Consider the following 22995-nt stretch of genomic DNA (forward strand, 5'->3'; position numbering starts at 1 on the left):
TTATTTTCCTAGGAGAAATATTTGTACAAGTGTTATAAGGAGGTACGTTATAACCAAGAGTTGATACTCCTCAAAGCAGAACGTTTAGCACCGAGATCAACCACAAGGAGAAAACTAACACCTAAGGGCTTTACAGTAATGGCCCATTTTTACAAAGGCTGCATTCCTGGAATCTGCTGAGTGATGTGTCCACCCCCATGATGCTCAGGTCCTACGACTCTCCTGGGGAGTGGGTGCACCTGCTCTTACCTTTGGCAAAGTGGCTATCCTCCTTATCCTCATCACAGTCTTCCCAGTGATCAAAATCAAAAGCCACATTGGGATTCTGTTCAACATAACACTTTACATTACTTGAGAGAATAAAACATACTCAGCGTGTTAAGACCAAGCACGGTTGACTTCTACTCACCCTCTGTTTGAGTAAGCCACACCAAGACTCCCTTTGCTCTTTTACAAGAGTGATTACAGGTTCGTCATATTTAATTATGCATTTGCAATCATCTTTTATTATGTTGGCTTGTAGCTCCAAATCAGCCAAGTAAAATTTCTCTCCTACCCAGGCACTAGATTTACAAAAAGAAATAAAGTCAGCCTTTTAAAACATTAGAAATTACTTCTATTTTGTTTTATAAGCTATACATAAACCCACCTGAAAACAACTCTATCTCTAAAGTATTTACATTTATAATCTTTTACGTTCCTTATTTTTATCTTCAGTATGACCACATCCTCTTTTTGGAACCATTTTATTTGTGGGTGGAAGCTGGAAGAAAGGGAAGAGGATTATATACTCATCTCTGTGTATGTGCTAGGCAAGTAAGGAAAGCAGACCCCAGCAACAAGCATACCTTTTCGGCGGCTCTGCAGTTTTGTTAATGGAAGCACCTCCAGTGTTTTTAGGTAAAGTTTCTGTCCAAAAAGTCAAATTTTCCTATAGGTTATTTATATGTGACTCCATAATATATAACATATATATTACAAAAAACATGTATATATGACTCCATTATATATATATTATATATATATATTATATGTACTTTTGGCATTTTATGCAACTTTTAGTTGAACTACTAAGAATATGAGCATAAACTTCATAGTAACCAAAGTATCCAGTTGCAAAGAACAATTTAAAAAAGTAAAATGTACATCATTTAGTGTAACTAATAGAACAAATACTAGATTAAGAAAAGAACTATTTACCTTGACCAGTATTATGATTAAACAATCAGGAATGTAAACTCTGTGAAAAAGGACCACATGTAATTGTTGGCCATAGGACACCACTGCTCCAACGTCCCTGCTATCTCAACCTGCTAGGACCCCTAACAGTTTCCAGAACAGCAGTCAGTACGTGCAAGGACCACTGCAGCACATAACATTCTGTAAATCAGTGCAATTGAAATTCTCAATCTAAAACGTCTGAGGCGTTCAAAGACTTGAGCAAAAATGTTTATAAGGGGCTTTGTTAACAACAGTCAAAAGCTGAAAACAATGTCTTTCAACAGGGAAATGGGGAAATAAATTGCAGTATATTCATCACAGAATGAAAGCGAAAGTGAAAGTCACTCAGTCATGTCTGACTCTTTGCGACCCCATGGACTATATGGTCCATGGAATTCTCCAGGCCAGAATACTGGAGTGGGTGGCCTTTCCCTTCTCCAGGGGATCCTCCCAACCCAGGGATCAAACCCAGGCCTCCCACATTGCAGAGGGATGTGGTAATGTCCCTCATTATGGGACATAATGTGGGATGTCTCTCAACATTACCAGTTGAGCCACAGTGGAAGCCCATACCACAGAATATAACTCAGCAATAAAGTGCCACTGCTACTTACAATAATCTAGATGAATTTCACAGACATAATGCTGAATGAAAGAAGACACGAGAGTGTGTACCACGTGCTTCCAATTCAGCAACACTGATGGTATCGCAAGTAAGAACAGGGCTCCTAGGCAGGGTTACAGACAGGAAGGGTATATAAGGGAGACCACTGGGATTCTGGAAATGGCCAACAGCTTGACCTGGGTCGGGTAATGGACATGTACACACAGGAAAATTCTGTATGTTTAAGATCCATGCACTTTTACTGGACGGAGCATTATACCTCAAATGACAAAAAGGAAAAAAGTTACAGAAAAAAACATTGGAAGCGGAATTGTCAAAAATAGAAAGTTAGGTAACATCAGTTTACATCACCTTCTAATTCATATAAAAGTGGAAAGCCTAAACATCAGAAAATTTCCAAGCATTAGTGACTTTAAATTACCCATCTTTTAAATAACCAACCATGCTTTTGGTTTTCTGAGTTTGTCTTGGTGTCAGTTCCTCTCTCTGAGCCCTTGTCCTCTTGCTGTGTGCTCGGCAGACAAGCACTGTCTTCTCTGGAAGAAGGTACCCTGGGCGGAAGAGGCAGAGGTGAACCATGAGATGAAGAGAGAAACAATCTGGCTCCCTCCAGGATTTCCAGCAAGAGGGAGGCAGGCCAGCCACACACGGCTGAGAAGTGCCTCCTACAGCAGTCAGACCTGCGTACAACTTATGGCTCACTAGCAGATGCCAGGCAGGTCAGCCAGCCTGGGCACTGCTGGCATCAGGGGCCGAGTGGCTGGTCGACATATGTCATACAACAGCTGCAGGAACTCATGTGCCAAAATAAAATTCTTTTCAAATCACTTAACTGTGAGAATTGTATGCACCGCTGCCCACTTCAAAGAGGATAAAAGAGCAGAAAGTACAAGCCATCTCCTTTCCTCTCCTGTCCCAGCTTCCTAGACACCCTCTTACCACTCTGGATCTATTGCTAGAAACATTCTTTGCAAGAAAAAGCAAATACTGCCCTCTGTATCTTTCTATCTAGAACACACACACATGTTTAAACACATGGGAACCTACTACATTACATTCACTTTTCTACCCCTTATTTTATTGTACTTAATAACTGGAGATTACACCACATCAATATATAGAGGGCAATCTCATTCTTATAAAAAACTGTGTTTTTCTTTTGGTTGTTTTAACAGGTAACCACATACATGTGGTTCAGTATTTTAGAAATAGACAGAAAGGTCTACACAGTGAAAAATCTCTCCCCTCCCCTGTTCCCCAGTCACCAATTTCCTTTCCCAAGGGAGAAAACAAATCATTTCTTTTGCATCGTTTTTGAGTTAATGAAACCTAAAGGAGCAAACCTATACGAATACTCGTATACACACCCCTATGGGTAGGGAGTGTGCGTGTGTGTCTCCAAAGGCACGTCTGATTGACACATATGAAGCCTGTGGCATGGAGGGCAGGGCCCCATGGTCCAACCACTCAGGCATGGACCCCGTTCTCAGGCTTTGTTCCCCTCACCACCGTGCAGCCTTAGACCCTCCGTCGCCCACCCTCTTCTTCTGCCACGGCTCTGACCTCCTCCTCCTGGCCCTCATTTACTGGGGATCAGTTCCTTCCTCCTCCGCCATGACTGTCCTCAAACACCAGCAAACTAGAGCCTCCCCATCCACTTTCCTGCACTCTAGGTTTATACCTCAATAACCTGAAACTCAAGTCCCAGACCCGCTTGGTGTCTCCTCCCCTCTGAACTGGCTGCTCTCTGGGAAACATCCTCGAACAGCCAACCCTGCCACTATCTTCTTAGTCCTGAAGACTCAGAATGACACAATTATACACGTTCCCCTGTGTCTGTCAACCTTTCAGGTCCCCAGACTCTGTCCCCCTTTCCAGTCTGCTGTGAGAATGGCGCCATGCTCCTCGATTCTGGTCCAGGAAATGCACAGCTGCCTATTCATCTCCCGAAACGGAGCCCCTTCCTGGGAGGCAAGTGTCCTCTGTGGCTCCCGTGGTCTCTGCACTTCCCTCCATGTGTGACCACAGGCGTCCAACCCTCCTGTGCGACCGCAGAATCATCTGTGCACAGGCACTGAGCAGGGTGCTTGGTTCAGAGCCGGGCTCAGCAGTAGCTGTGGGGCTCCCTGTAAGTGATCCACCTTTGTCTTGAATACACCTACTCAACTGCAGTGGCATCTTCAGTTTTAAAAGAATATCTCAAAAGTAAGTAAGAAGGACTTCCCTGGCGGCGCAGTAGATAGGAGTCCACCTGCCGGTGCAGGGGACATGGGTTTCATCCCTGGTCCGGAAGATTCCACGAGCTGCAGGGCAACTAAGCCGTGCGCCACAACTACTGAGCCTGTGCTCGAGAGCCCGAGCGCCGCAACCACCGAAACCCGCGTACCCAGAGCCTGTGTTCTACAGCGAGAGAAGCCACCGCAGCGAGAAGCCCGCGCTTTGTTAACAGCTAGAGAAAGCCCGAGCGGCAAAGAACACCCAGCACAGCAAAAAAAAAAAAAAAAAAAAAGCAAGCATGGAACAGTTTTCTTTCCTGAATGTGTACAGAAACCAAAACATATTCTAATCCCACAGGTACCCGATTTTATTAAGATAGAAAACCCTGTAAACTTCAGACAGTTTTCATCTTTGCCATGTTCTCTGAAATTCCCCTACTCTGAGCAGTAATTTAGGAACACTTCAAGGTCTCCCACGATCACAGCACTAAATCCGCCCAACAGTTTTTGGTCCTTATTTCACGTGGCCTCAGGAGCACCGTGCAGCTCACGGCTCCCTGGTCCGTGAAACTCCTCCTTCACTGCCATCCTGGATGCTCCCCCTGACCCCAGCTGGCTCCAGGCTGCACCTTCTTAGATGCCCACTGCCGGCCACCTCTCAGCATTGGAGGCCCCTCAGCTGGCTCTTGACACCCAGCGTCTGCTGACCGTACACCCTTGAGACCACACTCTCATACAGGTACATTCAGAAATCGGCTGCTTCGCCCACCTCCACACTACCATCCCAGCCTGAGCCACAGTCATCCTGTCCCGACCCGGGCACAGACTTCGTCCCCTCCCGTCTCTTCTCAACACAGCAGCCCAGGGTGCTCTGATTAATAAGTCTTTCCTCTGCTCAAAACTCTCTCACGGCTCCACTTCCTCCTCCTCCGAGCCTACTCCTTGCACTGGCCACGGGGTTCAACAAAATCCGACCCCCGTACCACCGCACCCCTTCCACCTAGACTCTCCCCTTGTTTACTCCTCTGATCACTGTACCTCCCTCTCTGATCCTGGAACCAAGGAACAACCAAGCCTTTTCCTGCCCACTCGGGTCTTCGCCTCTCGACATCTGCCTGGGTCAGGACTCAGCTCTACTGTCTTGGCTCACCATCTCAGGCCCCAAACCACCTTCCCTTCCCTTCTGCATTAATCTGCTCCATCTCACATACCACCATCTGATCCCATATGTATCTCTGTAACATCTTTATTGTCTTTCTCTCCCCATTAAAATGTGAGTCCTTCATCTATTTATTTCACTACTGCATGCCTAGTAGACACTCAATAAATGTTTGCTGAATAAATGAATGAATTTTTAAAATTTCAACTTTACCTACTGGCAACTTCAATTCAAAGTATTTATCTGTTAATCAGGTCAACTGAAACAAAGTTAGACTGAAGAAATATTCCAGCATCCAAAACAAATCGGTAGACTAGGACACTCCAAGTTCCTATTTCCCTCTAGATAACACTGAAAGAACTTCCTGTTCCCCCAGCTCCACTCCTGAAGCCAGAGAGGGCAGAGCCGACCTTGTGAATTATTTGTGTAGTCCTTTCTAAGCTGTCTGGAGCCAAGACAAGACACTCGCTCAGAAAAGTCCTAAGATGACCCTAAGCTTTCACCTCAGGCTGATTTCTAGGGCAGAAGGTGGATAAAACAGGACACTTGTGCATTGCTGGTGGGAACACAACACTTAGCTGCTGTGGAAACAGGTTGTCAGTTTAAAAAACGAAACACAGAACTGCCACAGGATCCAGAAACTCCAGAAGACCTGGAAGTAGGAACTTAGGTGTCTGCACACCAGTGCTCACAGCAGCACCATTTACAGCAGCCAAATATCCACTACAGGTGAGTGGATACCAAAATGCAGTGCTCCCAGGGAAGGCCAGTGTAGCCATGCAGTGCAAGATTTTTCAGCCTTAAAAAGGACAAAAGTTTGACATCTGCTATAACATGGATAAACCTCGAAAACATTATGCGAAATGAAATAAGCCAGACAGAGAAGGACAAATGTTGTAGGCTTCCCTTGGTGTGAGGTGCCCAGGATAGGTAAATTACTGGGAACAAAGCACAGAGGAGGTTCCCGGGGGCTGAGGGGACAGAAGAAAGGGGGTTACGGTGTAACTGGGCGCAGGGTGTCTGGTTGGGATGTTGAAAACTTCTGCAAATGGACTGTGCTGACGGTTACACAACGACGTGAATGTACGCGCTGCCACCGAGTTGTGTACTTAATATTAGTCAGAGGAAAACATCGTATACTAACACACATACGTGGAATCTTGGGAAAATGGGACAGATAAACGAGCCCATGTGCAAAGCAGAAATAGAGACACAGAGAAAAAACATACAGTCACCAAAGGGTGGAAGCGGGGTGGGATGAACTGGAAGATGGGGACTGACATACATACACTGCTATGTATAAAACAGGTAACTAATGAGAACCTACTGTATAGCACAGGGAACTCTACTCAGAGCTTTGTGGTAACCTAAATGGGAAGGAAATTCAAAAAAGAGACAATATGTGTATACACATAGCTGATTCACTTTGCTGTAGAGCAGAAACTAACAGAAGATTGTAAAGCAACAACACTCCAACAAAATTTTTAAAAAATAGTTACAGTGATAGATTTTATGCGTATTTTACCACACTTCGAAAAAAAAGTGAGAAATTCTGTTCTGTATATTTTAACACAATTAAAATGCAGTTTAAGAAATTACTGATAATTTTGCTAGCTGTGATAACAGCACTTTAGTCAAGTTTTTTAAAGCCTTTTGTTGTCCCACATCCTCACCAACACTTGGTATTTCCTTTCTCTCATTTCCCATGGCTATGAAGTGGTACCGCTCCACTGTGATTTTAATTTGCATTTCCCTGATGAGTAATGAGCCTGAGGACCCTTTCACATATTAATTACTGGACAGCTAATCAATGAATTGGACATTGCGCAGTGTCTGTTCACATGTTTTGTCCTCTTTTCTACTGCTGCTGGAGGGATTGGGGGCAGGAAGAGAAGGGGACGACAGAGGATGAGATGGCTGGATGGCATCACTGACTTGATGGATGTGAGTCTGGGTGAACTCTGGGAGTTGGTGATGGACAGGGAGGCCTGGCGTGCTGTGATTCATGGGGTCGCAAAGAGTCGGACACAACTGAGCGACTGAACTGAACTGAACTGAACTACTGCTGCTGCTAAGTCACTTCATTCGTGTCCGACTCTGTGTGACGCCATAGACGACAGCCCACCAGGCTCCCCTGTTCTTGGGATTCTCCAGGCAAGAACACTGGAGTGGGTTGCCATTTCCTTCTCCAATGCATGAAAGTGAAAAGTGAAAGTGAAGTCGCTCAGTCTTGTCCGACTCCTAGCAACCCCATGGACTGCAGCCCACCAGGCTCCTCCATCCATGGGATTTTCCAGGCAAAGTAGTGGAGTGGGGTGCCATTGCCTTCTCCTAAGTGTCCGCTGTTTCTGACTGAAAGGAGCTCTTGATGCAAGTCCTTCTGGTGAACACACATGCTGAGTCCAATCCTCCCGTCTAGGGGCTGCCAGTATACTCTCTCAGAGACTTCACAAGTCTCTCTGTCTTGCTGTGGACATGAAAACTGGTACAACCCACCTGGAAAACTGTTGAGCAGTTTCAATTCCATTCCATCAAAAATACATTCATTAGTGCACCAAAGCACATGACGAAGAAATGTTTAAAGTACCACCTGAAGTGGCCCAGACCTGGAAATTCCTCCCACCCACAGAATGGGGAAAGAAATCACACTGTGTTCATACAATGGAATATGACACAGCAATAAGAACCCATGGTCTACAGCTGCACACACAACATGGATGAATTCCACAAGCAACAGTTAAACACACCAGGAGACACAAGAGACACACGGCATGGCTCAGAGAACGAGCCCGGGAAGAGTCATCTGCGTTGTTTTGTGTCTGGAAGGCGGCTGCCCTTGCGGAGAACCAGGAGGCAGCTCTGAGTGGCACCCAGTTTCTAAGCTGGGCCAGTTTCCACGCTCAGAAAACCCATTAAACCATACTTGGTCTGTGTTTGCCTTTCTGGATGTGTGGTGTCAATAAGAAGCTAACAAAAGTTCACTCTGTAAGCGGTATGGTGAAATAATATATTTGGGATTTGTTTTATAATAAGTCAAGCCAAAACAAAAGTGTGGGCTGGAGTGTGAATAAAATCAGACTCCCCAAATGTTGGTAATTATTGAGTGATGGGAACACAGAGACTCATTAGACTACTCTACTTTCAGCAAAAATGTTCATACCACTTGTGAGTTCTATTTCCACCAAACAGCTCTTCCAAAGGGGGACAAAAATCCACTTACAGGGTCTGGTTCAGGCTTTCTTCAAAAGATGGCATTTTAGCTCCTTTGTATAATTTTTTCAGTTGTTCTACATGTTCTGAGTTATCAATGCCCATTCCCATTGACAAAATTTCAGCTCGAACATTATAATCAATGACAGAAGTTTTCAAGTTTGAAAGTTTTGTAATGTGCACCTTGAATCAAAGAAAAAATACAAAGTTTACAAGAACCACACTTAGAACTTTAGATGAGTCACAAACATTCTCTCACGGCCTCCCTATCTCACTGTGCAATGCTCAGTGCACCAGGACACATGCCACCACGTGCAAGGGTCTCCTCGTCAGAGTCTTCCAGAACCCAGCCTCGTACTGGGAAACACGACCAGGTGTGGAGCAGGCGCCAAGATCAAGTCCCGGAGTAAAACCCCAGACAAGACCCAGCCGTGATGCTGTAACCACACACACAACTCTTAGATCTTTCTGGTTTTCCTCTCATACTCTCACCTCTCCTAACAATAGGGCTCAGGTTCTGTAGAGGCCCAGAAAGGGCCTATGCCAAGGCTCTAGATCCTGTATCTTGGACAGTTTCCTCCACTTGTTTTTTTTCTGCAACCAAAATATTCTCATCCATTTCAGTTTACACAAAATTAAGTAAAACATGGAAATCTGCAATTGTCTGCTTCCTGTTGGTGGGAGGTGTGGCCCCAGGGCTTTCCTGGGTTGGGGGAACAGACCAGGCTAGCAAGGCAGGCACACCTCCCCTGGGACCAGGAATTGGGAACACTCTCCCATCCAGGAACAGGGAAGAACCTTTCTCCTCTCAGGCTGGGGACCACCCTGCTATAGGAGGAGAAGGCGGTGGGGTGTGTCTGTTTTCCCTCCAAGGTGCCACTGACATGGTTACACTTTGGAGCTGAGGAAGCATATTTGCCATGTGGGTTTTCTTTTTTTTTTTTTGCTTCATTCTCTTGGCTGTAGTTCTAAAAAAAATCCTTGCTTATTAATAAAGTTTCCATTTTATTTCTATAATAAAGAACCACTACAATATTATTATGACATCAACTAAGAACCGCTCCCCCTTCCCAATCTCTTCATTTACCTACACTGGTGGTATCTACCTTCCCTTCTAAAAATCATTTTCTCCTCTTACTTGTAAATCTTATACCCAAACTCATCTTTTTCAGTGTTAAGGCTTTTTCACTCTTAGGGGGAAAAAAAAAAACTTTTAACAAAGCAGCTTTTATGAACTGAATTCTTTTAAACTTTATAAATAATCATAATAATTACGATTTAAGTCTAATAGAGCAAAACTCTGAAGTGAAAAGTAGAGTCCCTGGGGTGCAAGCACAGTGGAGATGCTGCTGGCCTGAAAGTGGATCTCAGGGGGGATGCCCGAGGCCCTGGCCTTGCCTTCTGTCCCACTGCCCACCCCCACAGCAGCTCCACAGGGCAGCTGTCTGCTTATGCGTGGAACCCCAGTGCCCCATACAGGTCCAGGCACACAGGAGGTGTTCAATAAGTATTCGGTGAATGGATGAGGTAGAAACCATGAACATAATAAAACCTGTCTTGGAAAGTCCGAGGACGGAATCCTCCACACTGGTGACCACTTTTAAGATCGTTCACAACTAGACCAGCACACGGCTGTGCTCCTGCAGGGCAGGGACTGCCCCAGGGTTTCCCACCGCTGTGGGCAGAGGGCTGTGAGAGGAGAATAATGGTGCACAATCGACGCCTGGGAAAGAACTGTAAACGGCAGAGACTGTCGCGTGTACTAACAACAGTTCCATGAATTTTCTCTTGGTTGTACATGTGAGTACTTGCGATTTATACGCACATGGCTGTGAGCGCTGGGTTACAACATAAAAGATTCCCTTAAACCATAAAACCCATGACCACACATTCGTGACCCAAATAACACGAGACAAGCTCTCCTTCACACAGAGCCCTTATCAAATAAGCCTCCATTTATGTGAGGCAAAGAGTTATTTAAGCAACAGGTTAGAATAATTTGGATAATTTCAGGGGCCTGGAAGACCCCACGGCAGGCTGCAGTCCATGGGGTTGCAGAGTTGGACGTGACTTAGGGACTGAGCACACTCAAACACGTGCTTCTTTTCAAGAAAACTGCTTTCTTACCATTGGATCAATCCAAACTGTATCTCCTAAAGCCAGTATCACTTTTGCATCATGCAGTTTTCCAATGATTTTATGATGAATGTACCTAGTAACCTGAAAAAAATACACATAAGTACATTTATCTGAAGCTTTAAGGAAATACTTAATTCTGTACGTGCTCAATAGTTTCACAAGAAGCTTTTCTGCGCCTTTCATTTGAGCCTCACGACCACCCCACGAAGCAGGTTACGGAGGCCATAATGCCCTGACACCAACAAGGGTAACCACCAGTGGAGAAGGACGAGGACAGGTGCCAAGTCCCAAGCACACAATACTCCTGCTGCTCCCAGTGACGCTGGGGCTGAGGGGCCCTGGTCTCCACTACCAGTGGGACTCTCTCTCTCACTCTCATCCAACTTCTCAAGAAATAAACATCCATCATTTAAAGACAGGCTGACAGCTGACAGAGGAATGAGAGCTGTGCATCCACATTAGGAAACATGCGGTGTGGGGCGTCCACAGGACGGCCCTGCGCTCAGGACACACCCTTGCATCTGTCCTCAGTGCCCTGTCTACAACCCAAACTGTTCACTTTGCACCTACAACAGCTTCTTTCACATCCTATTCATCAGACTGTATGAAACGTAACCTTCCTCTGAAGAATTAAAAGCCTTGTTATGAACAGGAATCACTGCTCTGGTGATGAGCAAGACTGTCTGCCTAGTCTCTCCGCCTACCTGGGACAGCCGTGTGCTCTGCGTCTCAGCACAGGTGGGCTTCTTCACCTTCAGTGCCTTATCTGGTCTACTTGGTGACATCCTAGTTACCTGTTCTGAAGGACCCAGAGGAAACATCCCTTCCTTTGGAAGCTTTTCTGGACTGACTCTCTTTCCTTGCTCATCTTCCCAACTCCAGTGGAATTACCTGGTCCCTCCAGAGAGGTAACAGGGGTATCCAGTCTTGTAGCTACATATTTTACACCAATTCTAAGTCTGGAAGCACTATCAATAATGATGGCCAATCATGTCTGGCACCCCTCTGGGGATTCAGAGCTACGTTCAGAGCACAGCGCTGGGAAGTGCATCCCTGCCCAGAAACACGAAGCATTTCACCCAAATCCAGTACTCCAAATTCAAATATACCTCAACTCCATGTTTATTCTGGGTTAAATAAATTCTAGAAGTCAACAAATACAAAAAGCCCAAATAACCCACCTTTGGATTCCATTCAATTTCATTGTCCGCGGGTTTCACTCTACAAACGATAAACTCCACAGCTTGCGGGGGCAGTGTGTGGAAACTCTCTGGGAGGTGCAGCAACTGGTCTCTTGTGACGAGTCCAGTCCTGCCTTCATCTATGAATTTCACAAGGACATGATCCAGGGCCCACGTGTCCTCCTTCTGGCGCATCTCCAACACCTGAACCCTGCAGAACAACAGTGGCCTCAGACTGACACAGAGACCCAAAGGGAAATTAATGTCGCCTCAACTTACTTGCTAAAAGCAAACCGCACAGAAGTTTCCCCCAAACTGCAGGGCTTAACTCCATACTAGAAATAAAATAGCTAGAGTCAGCAAGAGCACTTAGCCCTGATTTATTTATTCAATTCAAGTATAAGGGCTTCCCTAGTAGCTCAGATGGTAAAGAATCTGCCTACAATGCAGGAGATCTGGGTTTGATATCTGGTTCAGGAAAATCCCCTGTTGAAGGAAATGGCTACCCACTCCAGGATTCTTGCCTGGAGAATTTCATGGACAAAGGAGCCTGGTAGACTATAGTCCATGGGGTCACAAAGAGTCAGACATGACTGAGCAATTGACACTTTCACTTCATACTTATGTATAAAAGATAGTGTAGCATTCTGAAAAGAGGAAATTCCTTTATCTGACAAGTTAAATGTTCCAAGGTTCTCAATCTGGGCTATCATCAAGAGAGGACAGGTGTGGCATTCAGCGGACATGGGAGCACACACCACGTGATGCAGGATGGAACCCTGACTGCCGCTTCCTGAGCTGACCTTAGACAACTCACCTAACCTTGCCAGGGCTCAGTATACACACACAGTGAAAGTCGTTCAGTTGTGTCCGGCTCTTTGTGACCCCATGGACCATACAGTCCATGAAGTTCTCCAGGCCAGAATACTGGAGCGGGTAAGCCTTTCCCTTCTCCAGGGGATCTTCCCATCCCAGGGATCGAACCCAGGTCTCCCGCATTGCAGGAAGATTCTTTACCAGCTAAGCCACCAGAGAAGCCCAAGAATACTGGAGTGGATAGCCTATCCCTTCTCCAGCAGATCTTCCAGATCCAGAAATTGAACCAGGGTGTCCTGCATTGCAGGTGGATTCTTTCCCAGCTGAGCTACCAGGGAAGCCCAGGACTCAGTCAGCTTATCTGTAAAATGAGAACTGTGCTCATTTTATGGGAATTTGTAAGAATTCCATGAGTTAAAGATGCACGTACGTGCAGGACATTGACAGCTCGATGACAGTCACATATAAGTGCCACCCTGTCATCCATGCTCTGTGCTCAGCAGTCCCGTGGCCAATGGGCTCGGGAGTAGAGCTGAGCTGGGCATGTGGGCACACGACCCTGACACCACCCTCCTGGGAGGCAGCGGGGCTCAGTATATGCACACCGGTCAGATGGACAGAGATGAAAATAGGGATTCAATACCATTTAACGTTACCTTATACTTCACAACTTGTAGAGATGAAAGAGAGACATTTTACCTGTGAAAAACTGATTTTTCTGCTAACCCATATAATCCAAATTTCTCTATCTTTTCAACAGTTGCTTTATTACTGGAGTCTTCAAAATACTCTTTCATCTCAGCATTAAGAGTTGCACAAAGATCCTCATGTTTATCAACTATACGACCAAAGTAATTTGTTGCATTCAAAACATAAAAGGGTATTATCTGAAATATAAACAGTAAAGTGCAAGTGAAATTTGCTTAGTCATGTCCGACTCTTTGCAACCCCATGGTCTATATATATATAGCCCATGGAATTCTCCAGGCCATGATACTGGAGTGGGTAGCCTTTTTCTTCTCCAGGGGATCTTCCCAACCCAGGGATCGGACCCAGGTCTCCTGCATTGCAGGCGGATTCTTTACCAGCTGAGTCACAAGGGAAGCCCATAAACAGTAAACATATCCAGAAAACAAACTCATTAGATGTTGGTAGGAATGCAATAAGGTATAGTCACTTTAGAAAGTTTTGCAGTTTCTTACAAAGCAAAATGGTCTTACTGTATACAATCACAGGTAACAGTCACACTCGTTTGTATTTATCCAAGTAACTTCTGCCTACACAAAAATCTGCACTTGAGTATTAATCATAGCTTCATTAATAATTGCCAAAAACTAAAAGCAGCCAAGATATCCTTCAGTAGGTGAATGGATAAACTGTAGCACACTCAGCAATAAAAATGACCTGCTGCTGCTGCTGCTAAGTTGCTTCAGTTGTGTTCAACTCTGTGCGACCCTATAGACAGCAGCCCACCAGGCTCCCCCGTCCCTGGGATTCTCCAGGCAAGAACACTGGAGTGGGTTGCCATTTCCTTCTCCAATGCATGAAAGTGAAAAGTGAAAGTGAAGTCACTCAGTCGTGTCCAACTCTTAGCGACCCCATGGACTGCAGCCCACCAGGCTCCTCCGTCCATGGGATTTTCCAGGCGAGAGTACTGGAGTGGGGTGCCATTGCCCTAGTGAGCCATAAAAAGGCAAGGAGGAATCTTAAATGCAAACTGCTGAATGAAAAGTGAGTTCAAAAAGCCTACACACTCTATGACAGCAACTATATGACATTTTGAAAAGGGGAAAACTACACAGACAGTAAAAAGATAGGTGACTGCTAGGAACTCTGGGGAAGGGTGGGTAGAGCACTCAGGCGATTTTCAGGGCAGTGAAAGTCCTCTGTGTGATACTGTAACGGTTACATGTGTCACCATACATTTGTAAAGTCTACAGAAGGAACACGGCAAAGAGTGAACCTTAAAGTATAGGTTTCAGTTAATAATAATCTATCAGTATTGGCTCATCAATGTCACTCATGTACTACAATAATGAAAAATATTAACAATAGGGGAAACTGGTGGGGTCGGGTAGGAGGGACTGAGAGGGGAATTCTGTATTTTCTGCTCAGCTTTTCTGTAAAACTAAAACTGCTTGAAAAAATAAAATATATTAATTAAAATAACAACAACAAAAGAGCAGATGCGTAAAAACCACTCACACCACAAGAGCTGCAAGGTACCCTGTCCGTGCAGGAAGCAGCACTGGGAGGCAAGAGCGTGCCCGAATGACTGAGAACAGGAAGACCCCACAGGGCAGCAGGTAGTCACTGAGGGCACACTGGGCCTGGGTGACGAGGGCAGCTGACACTGGAGCATTTCCACGCGCTCTGACAGTGGGGGAAGGCTGGCCCCACGAGACTTCCACTGTCCACCCAGGGACAAGAGAGACGAAGGAGGAGAAAGGCCAGACACACCTTGGGGGAGGGACACAGAGCCCGGGCATTTCAAACATCTCAGACACTGTGTTCCCATTTTTTTTTTTTTTTTAACAAGACATGGAAACAACAGAAATGAAAACTCTGTGAAATTATAGAAACCTGACCCACATCGCTTTCTTAAATTTAGGGGAAAGGAATTTTATCTAAAAACGAACAACAGCAAAGTATCAAGGTCAAATTCCATATTAAGTTATAAAATAAAAAAGAGACTAAGCAGCAGAATAAGTTGCTAGACACAATGAAAGCCACTAGGAACGTGTATCCACAAAACAGATGAAAACTGTAACCTCTGCTTTCAAAACAAGCTGCCTTTCAGCTTGTTAATGAAGAAATTAATTAAGAAAAGTGATATACGCTATAAAACAACATAAATCACAATTTTAAACTGTAGAAATAAAGCGACAGAACTTCCAAATTTCTAAATAATTAGAAATTAAAGAAAAAAATCATTTCAGCAATAAAAACTGTATTGCAGTTGAATGGAGATTCACCCCACCCGCCCAATCTGCTCCAAAGAAAACTGTCTCTGTGCTAGTTCCCAGGATTTGTGACTGTGACCTCATTGGGGGAAAAGGTCTTTGCAGATGTAATTAAGCATCTCTAGATGTGGATTATCTCGCTGGGCCCTTCATCTACCGACAAGTGTGCTTTGCAAGAGGCAGAGAGAGAGGTGAAAGCGATGAGGTGGTGAGAGGCACAGGCTGCAGGGATGCAGTACGAGCTGAGACAAGCCAAGGAACACGTGGAGTCAACAGAAGCTGTGAGAGGCAGGGAGAGGATGGGCCTCCCGAGTCTTCAGATGGAGCACACCCCCCATTGCACCTTGATTTTAGACTCTGGCTTCCAGGACAGAGAGAATAAACTTGTGTACAACAGCCCCGGGAAACAAATACAGCACAGCCACACAAGAGGGGAGCACAAGTATGAACGAACCCAACAGATGCACCTTAGGGGAAAGGGAAGGCGAGAACAGAACACTCAAACTCAAAAAGAAGCAAAGCAATAAAATAGTCACAGCAAAGTGACAACTCAACTCAGTAATTCTACTTACACCTCAGAATATCCCCAAAGGAACAGTCATAGATGTTCTGAAGAGGGCTGTGTAATCAGCACATTATTTTTAATAGTCCCCAGAGGTAAACTACTTTCTTTCTTAAAATATAACCGAGGACTTCCCTGGTCGTCCAGTGGTAAGGATCTGCCTGCCAATGCAGGAGACACAAGTTTGATCCCTGGTCTGGGAATGTCCCACATGCTGTGGCGCAACTAAGCCTGTTCCCTACAACTACTGAGCCCGTGCTCCGCAACAAGAGAAGCCACCACAATGAGAAGGCCCTGCACTGCAGTGAAGAGTAGACCACGCTCACTGCAACCAGAGAAAGCCCATGTGCAGCAATGAAGACCCAGTGCTGTCAGTAAATAAAGAAATAAAATTTATATTAAAAAATTTAAATATAAAATATTTATATATAAACATATATTTAAAATGCTTAAATATAAAGTATTTATATTTATATAAAACAAAATATTTAAAATAAAATTTATATATATTTCATATATATATAATTTAAAGTATATATACATATATAAACCTAAAAAGTCCTTAAATTGTTTAAGTGGTTTATCTATCTTCCCAATTTAATCTTTGTTTTCTGAACAAACTGGTACCTTGAAATAAGGCACCATATAAGAACACATACCTAATGTCAGATTAATGGAGGTATGTTAATACTGTCATAATTACATTCTATTAAATTCTACCACTCAAAAATGAAACTTGTTCATTAAAGCTAACCGTTAATCATTGGACAAAGGATGTTTAACAGAACTTACTTTTATGTATCCAAGCACCGGTAGAGTTTGGCTGGATAACTTCCTTGGTATGTCTACTTCTGGATTAACACGGTGCCGGTCAGGACAGATCCTTCTGTCTCTGAAAAAAAAGAACAGGATTTTAAGCTCAGAAAAAAAAATTTTTTTTCAACATGAATTTTAAAGTATCCTTCAAGAAAATTAATCTATAATTGAAATCAGAGATGCTGTAAAGTAACCATATTAAATCCTTTAGATGACACTGCTGCTGCTGCTAAGTCGCTTCAGTCGTGTCCGACTCTGTGCGACCCCATAGACGGCAGCCCACCAGGCTCTGCCATCCCTGGGATTCTCCAGGCAAGAACACTGGAGTGGGTTGCTATTTCCTTCTCCAATGCATGAAGGTGAAAAGTGAAAGTGAAGTTGCTCAGTTGTGTCCGACTCTTAGCGACCCCATGGACTGCAGCCCACCAGGCTCCTCCATCCATGGGATTCTCCAGGCAAGAGTACTGGAGTGGGGTGCCATTGCCTTCTCCGAAATGTAACATGTAAATAAACAAAATATACCTCCAAAGTAAAGATTCTGAATCAGAAACACATCACTATAACCTACAACAGAGGCCAATGAACCTCTAAACCAGAAGCCACTTAACCCAAACTGAGAAATAGTTAAAGCTTCAGTTTTAAAAGTCAGTATTTTATTTAAAAGCATTATGGAAATTTTTGCTAATAACATGTATAATGTACCACAATCGAAAAAAGAAGTTAATTTCAACAGTTATCTGTAAATTCCATCCAGTGGATATCTATCAGACATCTACTACATAGTCCCAGAGATCCACTGATCAGCTACTGGCATCGTGTCTGGATCCCTAAGAGACCTCCTGAGTGTTAAGATATACCTGTGCTCTCCAAACTGATCCACAGAATCAATGCATTTGTCAAAACTCCAGCAATGTTTTTGAAGAAACTGACAAGCCTATACTAAAATGAATATGGAGATGCATTAGAATTAAAATGCCAAAATAACCATTAAGAAGAGCAAAGTCGGAGGACTTACATACCATTTCCCAAGACCCACTATAGTACAAGCTACCTTAAGAAGGTGCAGTACTGGTTTAAGAACAGACAAGTAGACCAATGCAACAGAGAGCATCCACAAACAGATCACATATACTCTTGCCTGTTTATGTCAAAGGCACCAACTCAGTGAGAACATAATGATGTTTTAAATAAAGAAAGCTGGAGCAAGGGATTATCCATACAGAAAAAAGTAAACCTTGTCCATGTCAAACACTATACACAAAAATTTATTCAATATAGATTACAAACCTAATGTGAAAGCTAAATCTATAAAGCTTCTGGAAGAAAATAGAGGAGAATGTCATAATCTAGAGATAGGCGTATATTTCTTATCTAAGAACACACAAAAAATAGTAACTGTAAAGTGCTTCATAGAAATTAAAAGTATCTGTTCACTGAGACTCTTGAAAGAGTGAGGACTTCCCTGGTGGCTCAGTGGTTAAGAATCCACCTGACAACACAGAGTGCCCAGGTTCAGTGCCTGGTCTGGGAAGACGCCACGCGCCACGGGGCCACTGAGGCCACGCGTCACAGCGCTGCGCCTGCCCTCTTGAGCCCGCAGCCGCAGCTACCCAGCCCAGGTGCCACAGCTACTGAAGCCGAGCGCCTTAGAAGCTGTGCTCTGCAACGAGAGAAGCCACCACAGTGAGAAGCCTGCGCACCACAACCGGAGAATAGCCCCCTGCTCACTGCAACTAGAGAAAGCCCGAGCGCAGCAACGAAGACCCAGTGCAGCCACAATGTATTAATTAATTAAAAGAGGGTGAAAAGGCAAGCCACAGACTGGGAGAAGATTCTCAATGCATATCTGCGTATCTCTGACAAAGCAATTATATCTAGAATAAACAAACTACTCCTATAAATCCATAAACACCTCTTTCCCATTTTAAAAATGGGAGAAAGACCTGAACAGGCGCTTCACAAAAAAGGACGGTCACATGTCCCACAATCATGTGGAAAGACATTCAACATCATGAATTCTTAGAGCAATGCATATGAAAATCACAGGGATCTACTCCATGCCCCCATGAATACTAAGAGTTGGTGAAGATACAGAGCAATTCAAACTCTCTCATAACTACTGATGGGATCATAAAGTGACGAACCACTTTGGCAAAGTTAAACACGCCTGCCTCATGACCCAGAGATCCCATTCTGAAGTAGACACCCAAGAGAAATGGGGGCACATTTCCACAAAAAGACATGTACAAGAGTGTTCGCAGCAGCTTTATATATAAAACAACTCGCAGGCCCATCCAGAGGAGAATGAATGTAGATATAATCACACAATGGAATTCTGAGCCACAAAATAAATAAATAAAATACCAATACATGGATGAATGCCACAGACAGTTGGCTGAACATACCACAATTCCATTTATATAAAATTCAAAACCTAGCAAAATTAGTCAGTGTTGGTAGATAAAATGAGGGTGGTTACTTCTGGAGGAGGAGCAAACTGGGAAGGAGATGGAGAGGACCTCCAAGAGGGCCCCTCAGAGCTGGGTGTGGTTCACATGGGTTGCATTACCTACATTGCCACCCTCAAGCTATAAATGTACCATCTGTGCAGTTTACTGCATATTGTATTTCAAAAAAAAAGATGACTGGCTTACTTGCAAAAACCAAAAGCCTTAAGATACGGACAAAGAGGCCTTCTGACTTTTCCATCTTCTTTGGCTTCCAGAACCCCCGCCGTAAACTCGTACAGCTCTGACGGGATCTTGGCATCTGCTCGCTCCAAGTAGCGCAGGACACCAACTGCGTGGCAGGCATTTCTCTCCGACAGCAGCAAGACAGATTTGGTCTTTTTATCTCCCTGTTCTGCAGAACCCTTAAAATTGGGGGCGAATAAAGGAAGTGAATCATCCACACTGGTCTAAATGATAAAACTTTACAGACTCTAAGTTTGTCATTACGTGGAAAATGCCAGTGAAATAGTAAATAATGCATATGAGTCAAACCTGTTCAGTTAAACTCTGAAAATGATCAGACATGCAATATAGGCGTCCACCGAAGACTTTTGGAGAGGAAGGAAAACTGAAGTGAATGATACACGTGGCGTCGGTGATGGCCAGGAGTGGGATGCAGTCATCTGTGAGGGCTGGAGAGAGAGAGGTGACGGTCTCAAGAGAGGCTGGGATTGTACCACACCCACTTCACAGAGAAAATTCCAGGAACCATACTTCAAAACATTTATTTCATTTTACTGTTGAGATACAAGGAAACTTCTTTCCCATTTCTTTTCCTAAAATTTCAAAGCTCAGTAATTAAATTTCAGAAAAAATAGTCTCCTTTTTAACTTGAAAAATGCCTCTATTACAAATCTAAGCTGCCCATGTAATGCTTTCACTTATTTAATACAAATTGACTTTTGTATTTCCAATACCAAATTTAGCGATCATTTATGACAAGTTTCATCACAGGCATACATATATATGACAGTGATCCTTAAACTCGACTCCAGGGAGCACATCTAGACCAAGGGTTGCTGACCACTGCCCTGGAGATACCTGAATTTCACCTCAATATCAATTAACTGAAGTTAATTTTCACTTTGAAATTAACATTACTAATACATTCTCAATAACTCTGAGAATAAGAAATTTGGAGAAGAGGTAAATAAATCAAAGAATAATTCTCTATTAGTTCAGCCTTCTCTAAATAGAAGTAGAAATTAAAATACTTACCTAATACAATGTGAGAACCAGAACTTAACTTCTTCTTCCATTGTTGTGAAACACTTTTTAAATTAAAAATCATTTCTTTATGCATTTTCAAGCAAAATATGGAATTGCTTTCTACCACCTGAAGATGAAACCAAAGGGGCCAGTTCACACTCAGGAATATAAACTTAAGAGATAATTTTTCATCAATAATTATCAATTACATCAATATAAACCATTTAAAATTATCTGTGAAGGGGTTACCTCACCGATCCACTAATTCTAAGAATGAGATGGTTGTAAATTTAAATAAATATACTTTCAAAATTCTATCATTTATATCTAAAAACTTGCTCCAGTGAAACAAACATTACTTTGCTAAAACTATTTTTCTTCCTTTTAAAATAATGTGTGCATACGTGTGTGTGTGTGTGTGTGTGTGTGTGTGTATACTTATGTGTATGTATACTCACCTCTGTAGAGGTATGTACATGAACACATGAAATGTATGGCACTATCGTCAGGAGGGGTTTGCCACTACACCTAGCTCATTTTTGTTGAAATGTGGATGTTCTACTGCTTCTTTTGTACGTGGCCTCGTTTCTACATTTTAGTATTTATACACAATTAGATTAAATCTTTGGCCAATTTATTTGGCTTCTCTGGATAAAATGATGGTATATCTTAGTGTCATCATCTCTACTTTCTTAACCAGAGGGGACAGAGGGGCTGCCACATGGGCATGAACCGGCTCCTTTCCATGCTCAGCCAGGCCCCCCTTGGCTCTGACGCTCTCAATGTCAGGCCTCCTGCTGTCCTTTCTTACTGTCACCAGTTTTGCTTTATGGCAGAGCCGGTTCTGATGTTGAATTTATAAAATTTTATTTTCTTGTCAAATATGTAACTATTCCAATAATCCTCTGATGACTCCAGATTCAGCCACAGTGTGAACAGGCAAGAAGCACATTTCACGTGTGGCAGGGCTCACCTTACACACTGTTTCTGTCTCAGCTGCGGAACAGGTGAAGATCAAGGTCTTCTGTGCCTGGCTTGGGGTGAAGTCAAGAGTCTGGAGTAAAGTAGAAGTTTTTTCACATTCCAAGCAAAGATGTACGACCTGGTGAAGAAACGCAAAAACAGTGGGGCTTTTTAACATGTTCAAGGTGCCCCAGTTTTCCTTTTTATGGGAAAGTCATAATTTTAATAGAGAAAAAAGTATAAAAAGCAATAGAAATTCAAATACATAAGTCCAGATTTGTATATGAAATCAATGCAGTAATCTTTAAATAGTAAGCTATGAATAAAGGTTACTGGCCTGTGCTCACCAGCCCCCACCACGCACACCCACAACTCACTACCTGTTGGACGCAGCCATAGAGGGCAGCCTCTTCCATGGCCGTGATCACAATGTAGGGGTCGTTCATGAACTCTTTGATTAAATGCTCTATATGTCTGTTCCAGTGAACTCCAACTGCAACAATCTGATGTGGGGCAGATTCCCTTTCTTCAACTTCCATGTGTTTTTTAAAGTTATCTAATATAGCAAACATCTAAAAAATTAGTATAATTAATTTCATTTTTATTTCAAAAGACACTAAGAATTAGTTTGACAGAACATAAAAGGTAAAGAGTGTATATTTTCTGTTCTCAGAATGGGGAAAGTCTTTAAACATTAAAGCAAAAGAAAAAAAAAACTAAAAAGGAAAAATGTTAAATATAGACAAAATTAAAACAAACATCATCTAGGTATATATGGATAACACAGGTAACAACGGATTAATTTGTTGTTGTCACCAAGTCGTGTCCAACTCTTGGCGGTCGCACAGACTGCAGCAGGCCAGGATTCTTTGTCCTTCACTATGTCCCTGAGTCTACTCAAACTCATGTCCATTGAGTAGGTGATACCAACCAACCATCTCATCCTCTGTCGCCCCCTTCTCCTCTTGCCCTCAATCTTTCCCAGAATCAGGGGTAACAAAGTTAATAAAGGATTAATTGCCTTATATAAAAACTTCTACTGTACAAACTAGGTTGGAAAAAATAATCCCACTGAAAGAAAACAATCAAAGGAAATGAAACAGCAGCTCATAGAAGATTGGGTACAAATGGCCAGTACGAATCAATGCTCAATTTAGCAAACTGTCAAGGACACAGAGATTAAGTAAATCAGACTCCATGCGTAACAATCAGCCTGGAAAAGGAAGCTGGATGAGGGCCTCCTACTGCTAGGGGTCCAGCGTGTGTGGCCCCTGGCACATTGCCTGATGGAGTGCAAATTCATCTACACTTTCAGAAGGGCCAGTGTACAAGGCAGTGGTCCAGATATTAACTTTGCAAATAAGAACTGAGACTTTAGAGGAGTTCAGGAACCCTGCCCAGACCC

The 22995-nt window shown here is 43.4% G+C and overlaps 2 protein-coding genes across 4 annotated transcripts in view; one reads left to right on the forward strand and one right to left on the reverse strand.

Annotated features, from left to right (window-relative positions):
* The window catches only part of SLC7A9 (solute carrier family 7 member 9), a 38470-nt gene extending 34375 nt beyond the window's left edge, over positions 1–4095 (forward strand). Inside the window, exon 12 of the mRNA XM_027516014.1 lies at positions 2367–4095. Coding sequence (XP_027371815.1) covers positions 2367–2420 — 54 coding nt within the window. The 3' untranslated portion in view covers positions 2421–4095. The remainder of the gene's footprint in view (positions 1–2366) is intronic.
* TDRD12 (tudor domain containing 12) overlaps positions 1–22995 on the reverse strand; it is a 76056-nt gene that overhangs the window by 2552 nt on the left and 50509 nt on the right. For 2 of the 3 annotated variants that reach the window (XM_027516010.1, XM_027516008.1), the window contains 15 exons: positions 21971–22162; positions 21601–21729; positions 20637–20754; positions 19911–20050; positions 19563–19780; positions 16885–16984; positions 13267–13454; positions 11752–11986; positions 10559–10651; positions 8442–8614; positions 2288–2397; positions 849–909; positions 650–763; positions 410–563; positions 250–325 (listed from right to left, as the gene is read on the reverse strand). In XM_027516010.1, coding sequence (XP_027371811.1) covers positions 250–325; positions 410–563; positions 650–763; positions 849–909; positions 2288–2397; positions 8442–8614; positions 10559–10651; positions 11752–11986; positions 13267–13454; positions 16885–16984; positions 19563–19780; positions 19911–20050; positions 20637–20754; positions 21601–21729; positions 21971–22162 — 2101 coding nt within the window. The remainder of the gene's footprint in view (positions 1–249; positions 326–409; positions 564–649; positions 764–848; positions 910–2287; positions 2398–8441; positions 8615–10558; positions 10652–11751; positions 11987–13266; positions 13455–16884; positions 16985–19562; positions 19781–19910; positions 20051–20636; positions 20755–21600; positions 21730–21970; positions 22163–22995) is intronic. The other variant, XM_027516009.1, reaches the window with a different exon arrangement.

This window comes from Bos indicus x Bos taurus, chromosome 18 (assembly GCF_003369695.1).
Source record: "Bos indicus x Bos taurus breed Angus x Brahman F1 hybrid chromosome 18, Bos_hybrid_MaternalHap_v2.0, whole genome shotgun sequence".
NCBI classification, from domain to species: domain Eukaryota; kingdom Metazoa; phylum Chordata; class Mammalia; order Artiodactyla; family Bovidae; genus Bos; species Bos indicus x Bos taurus.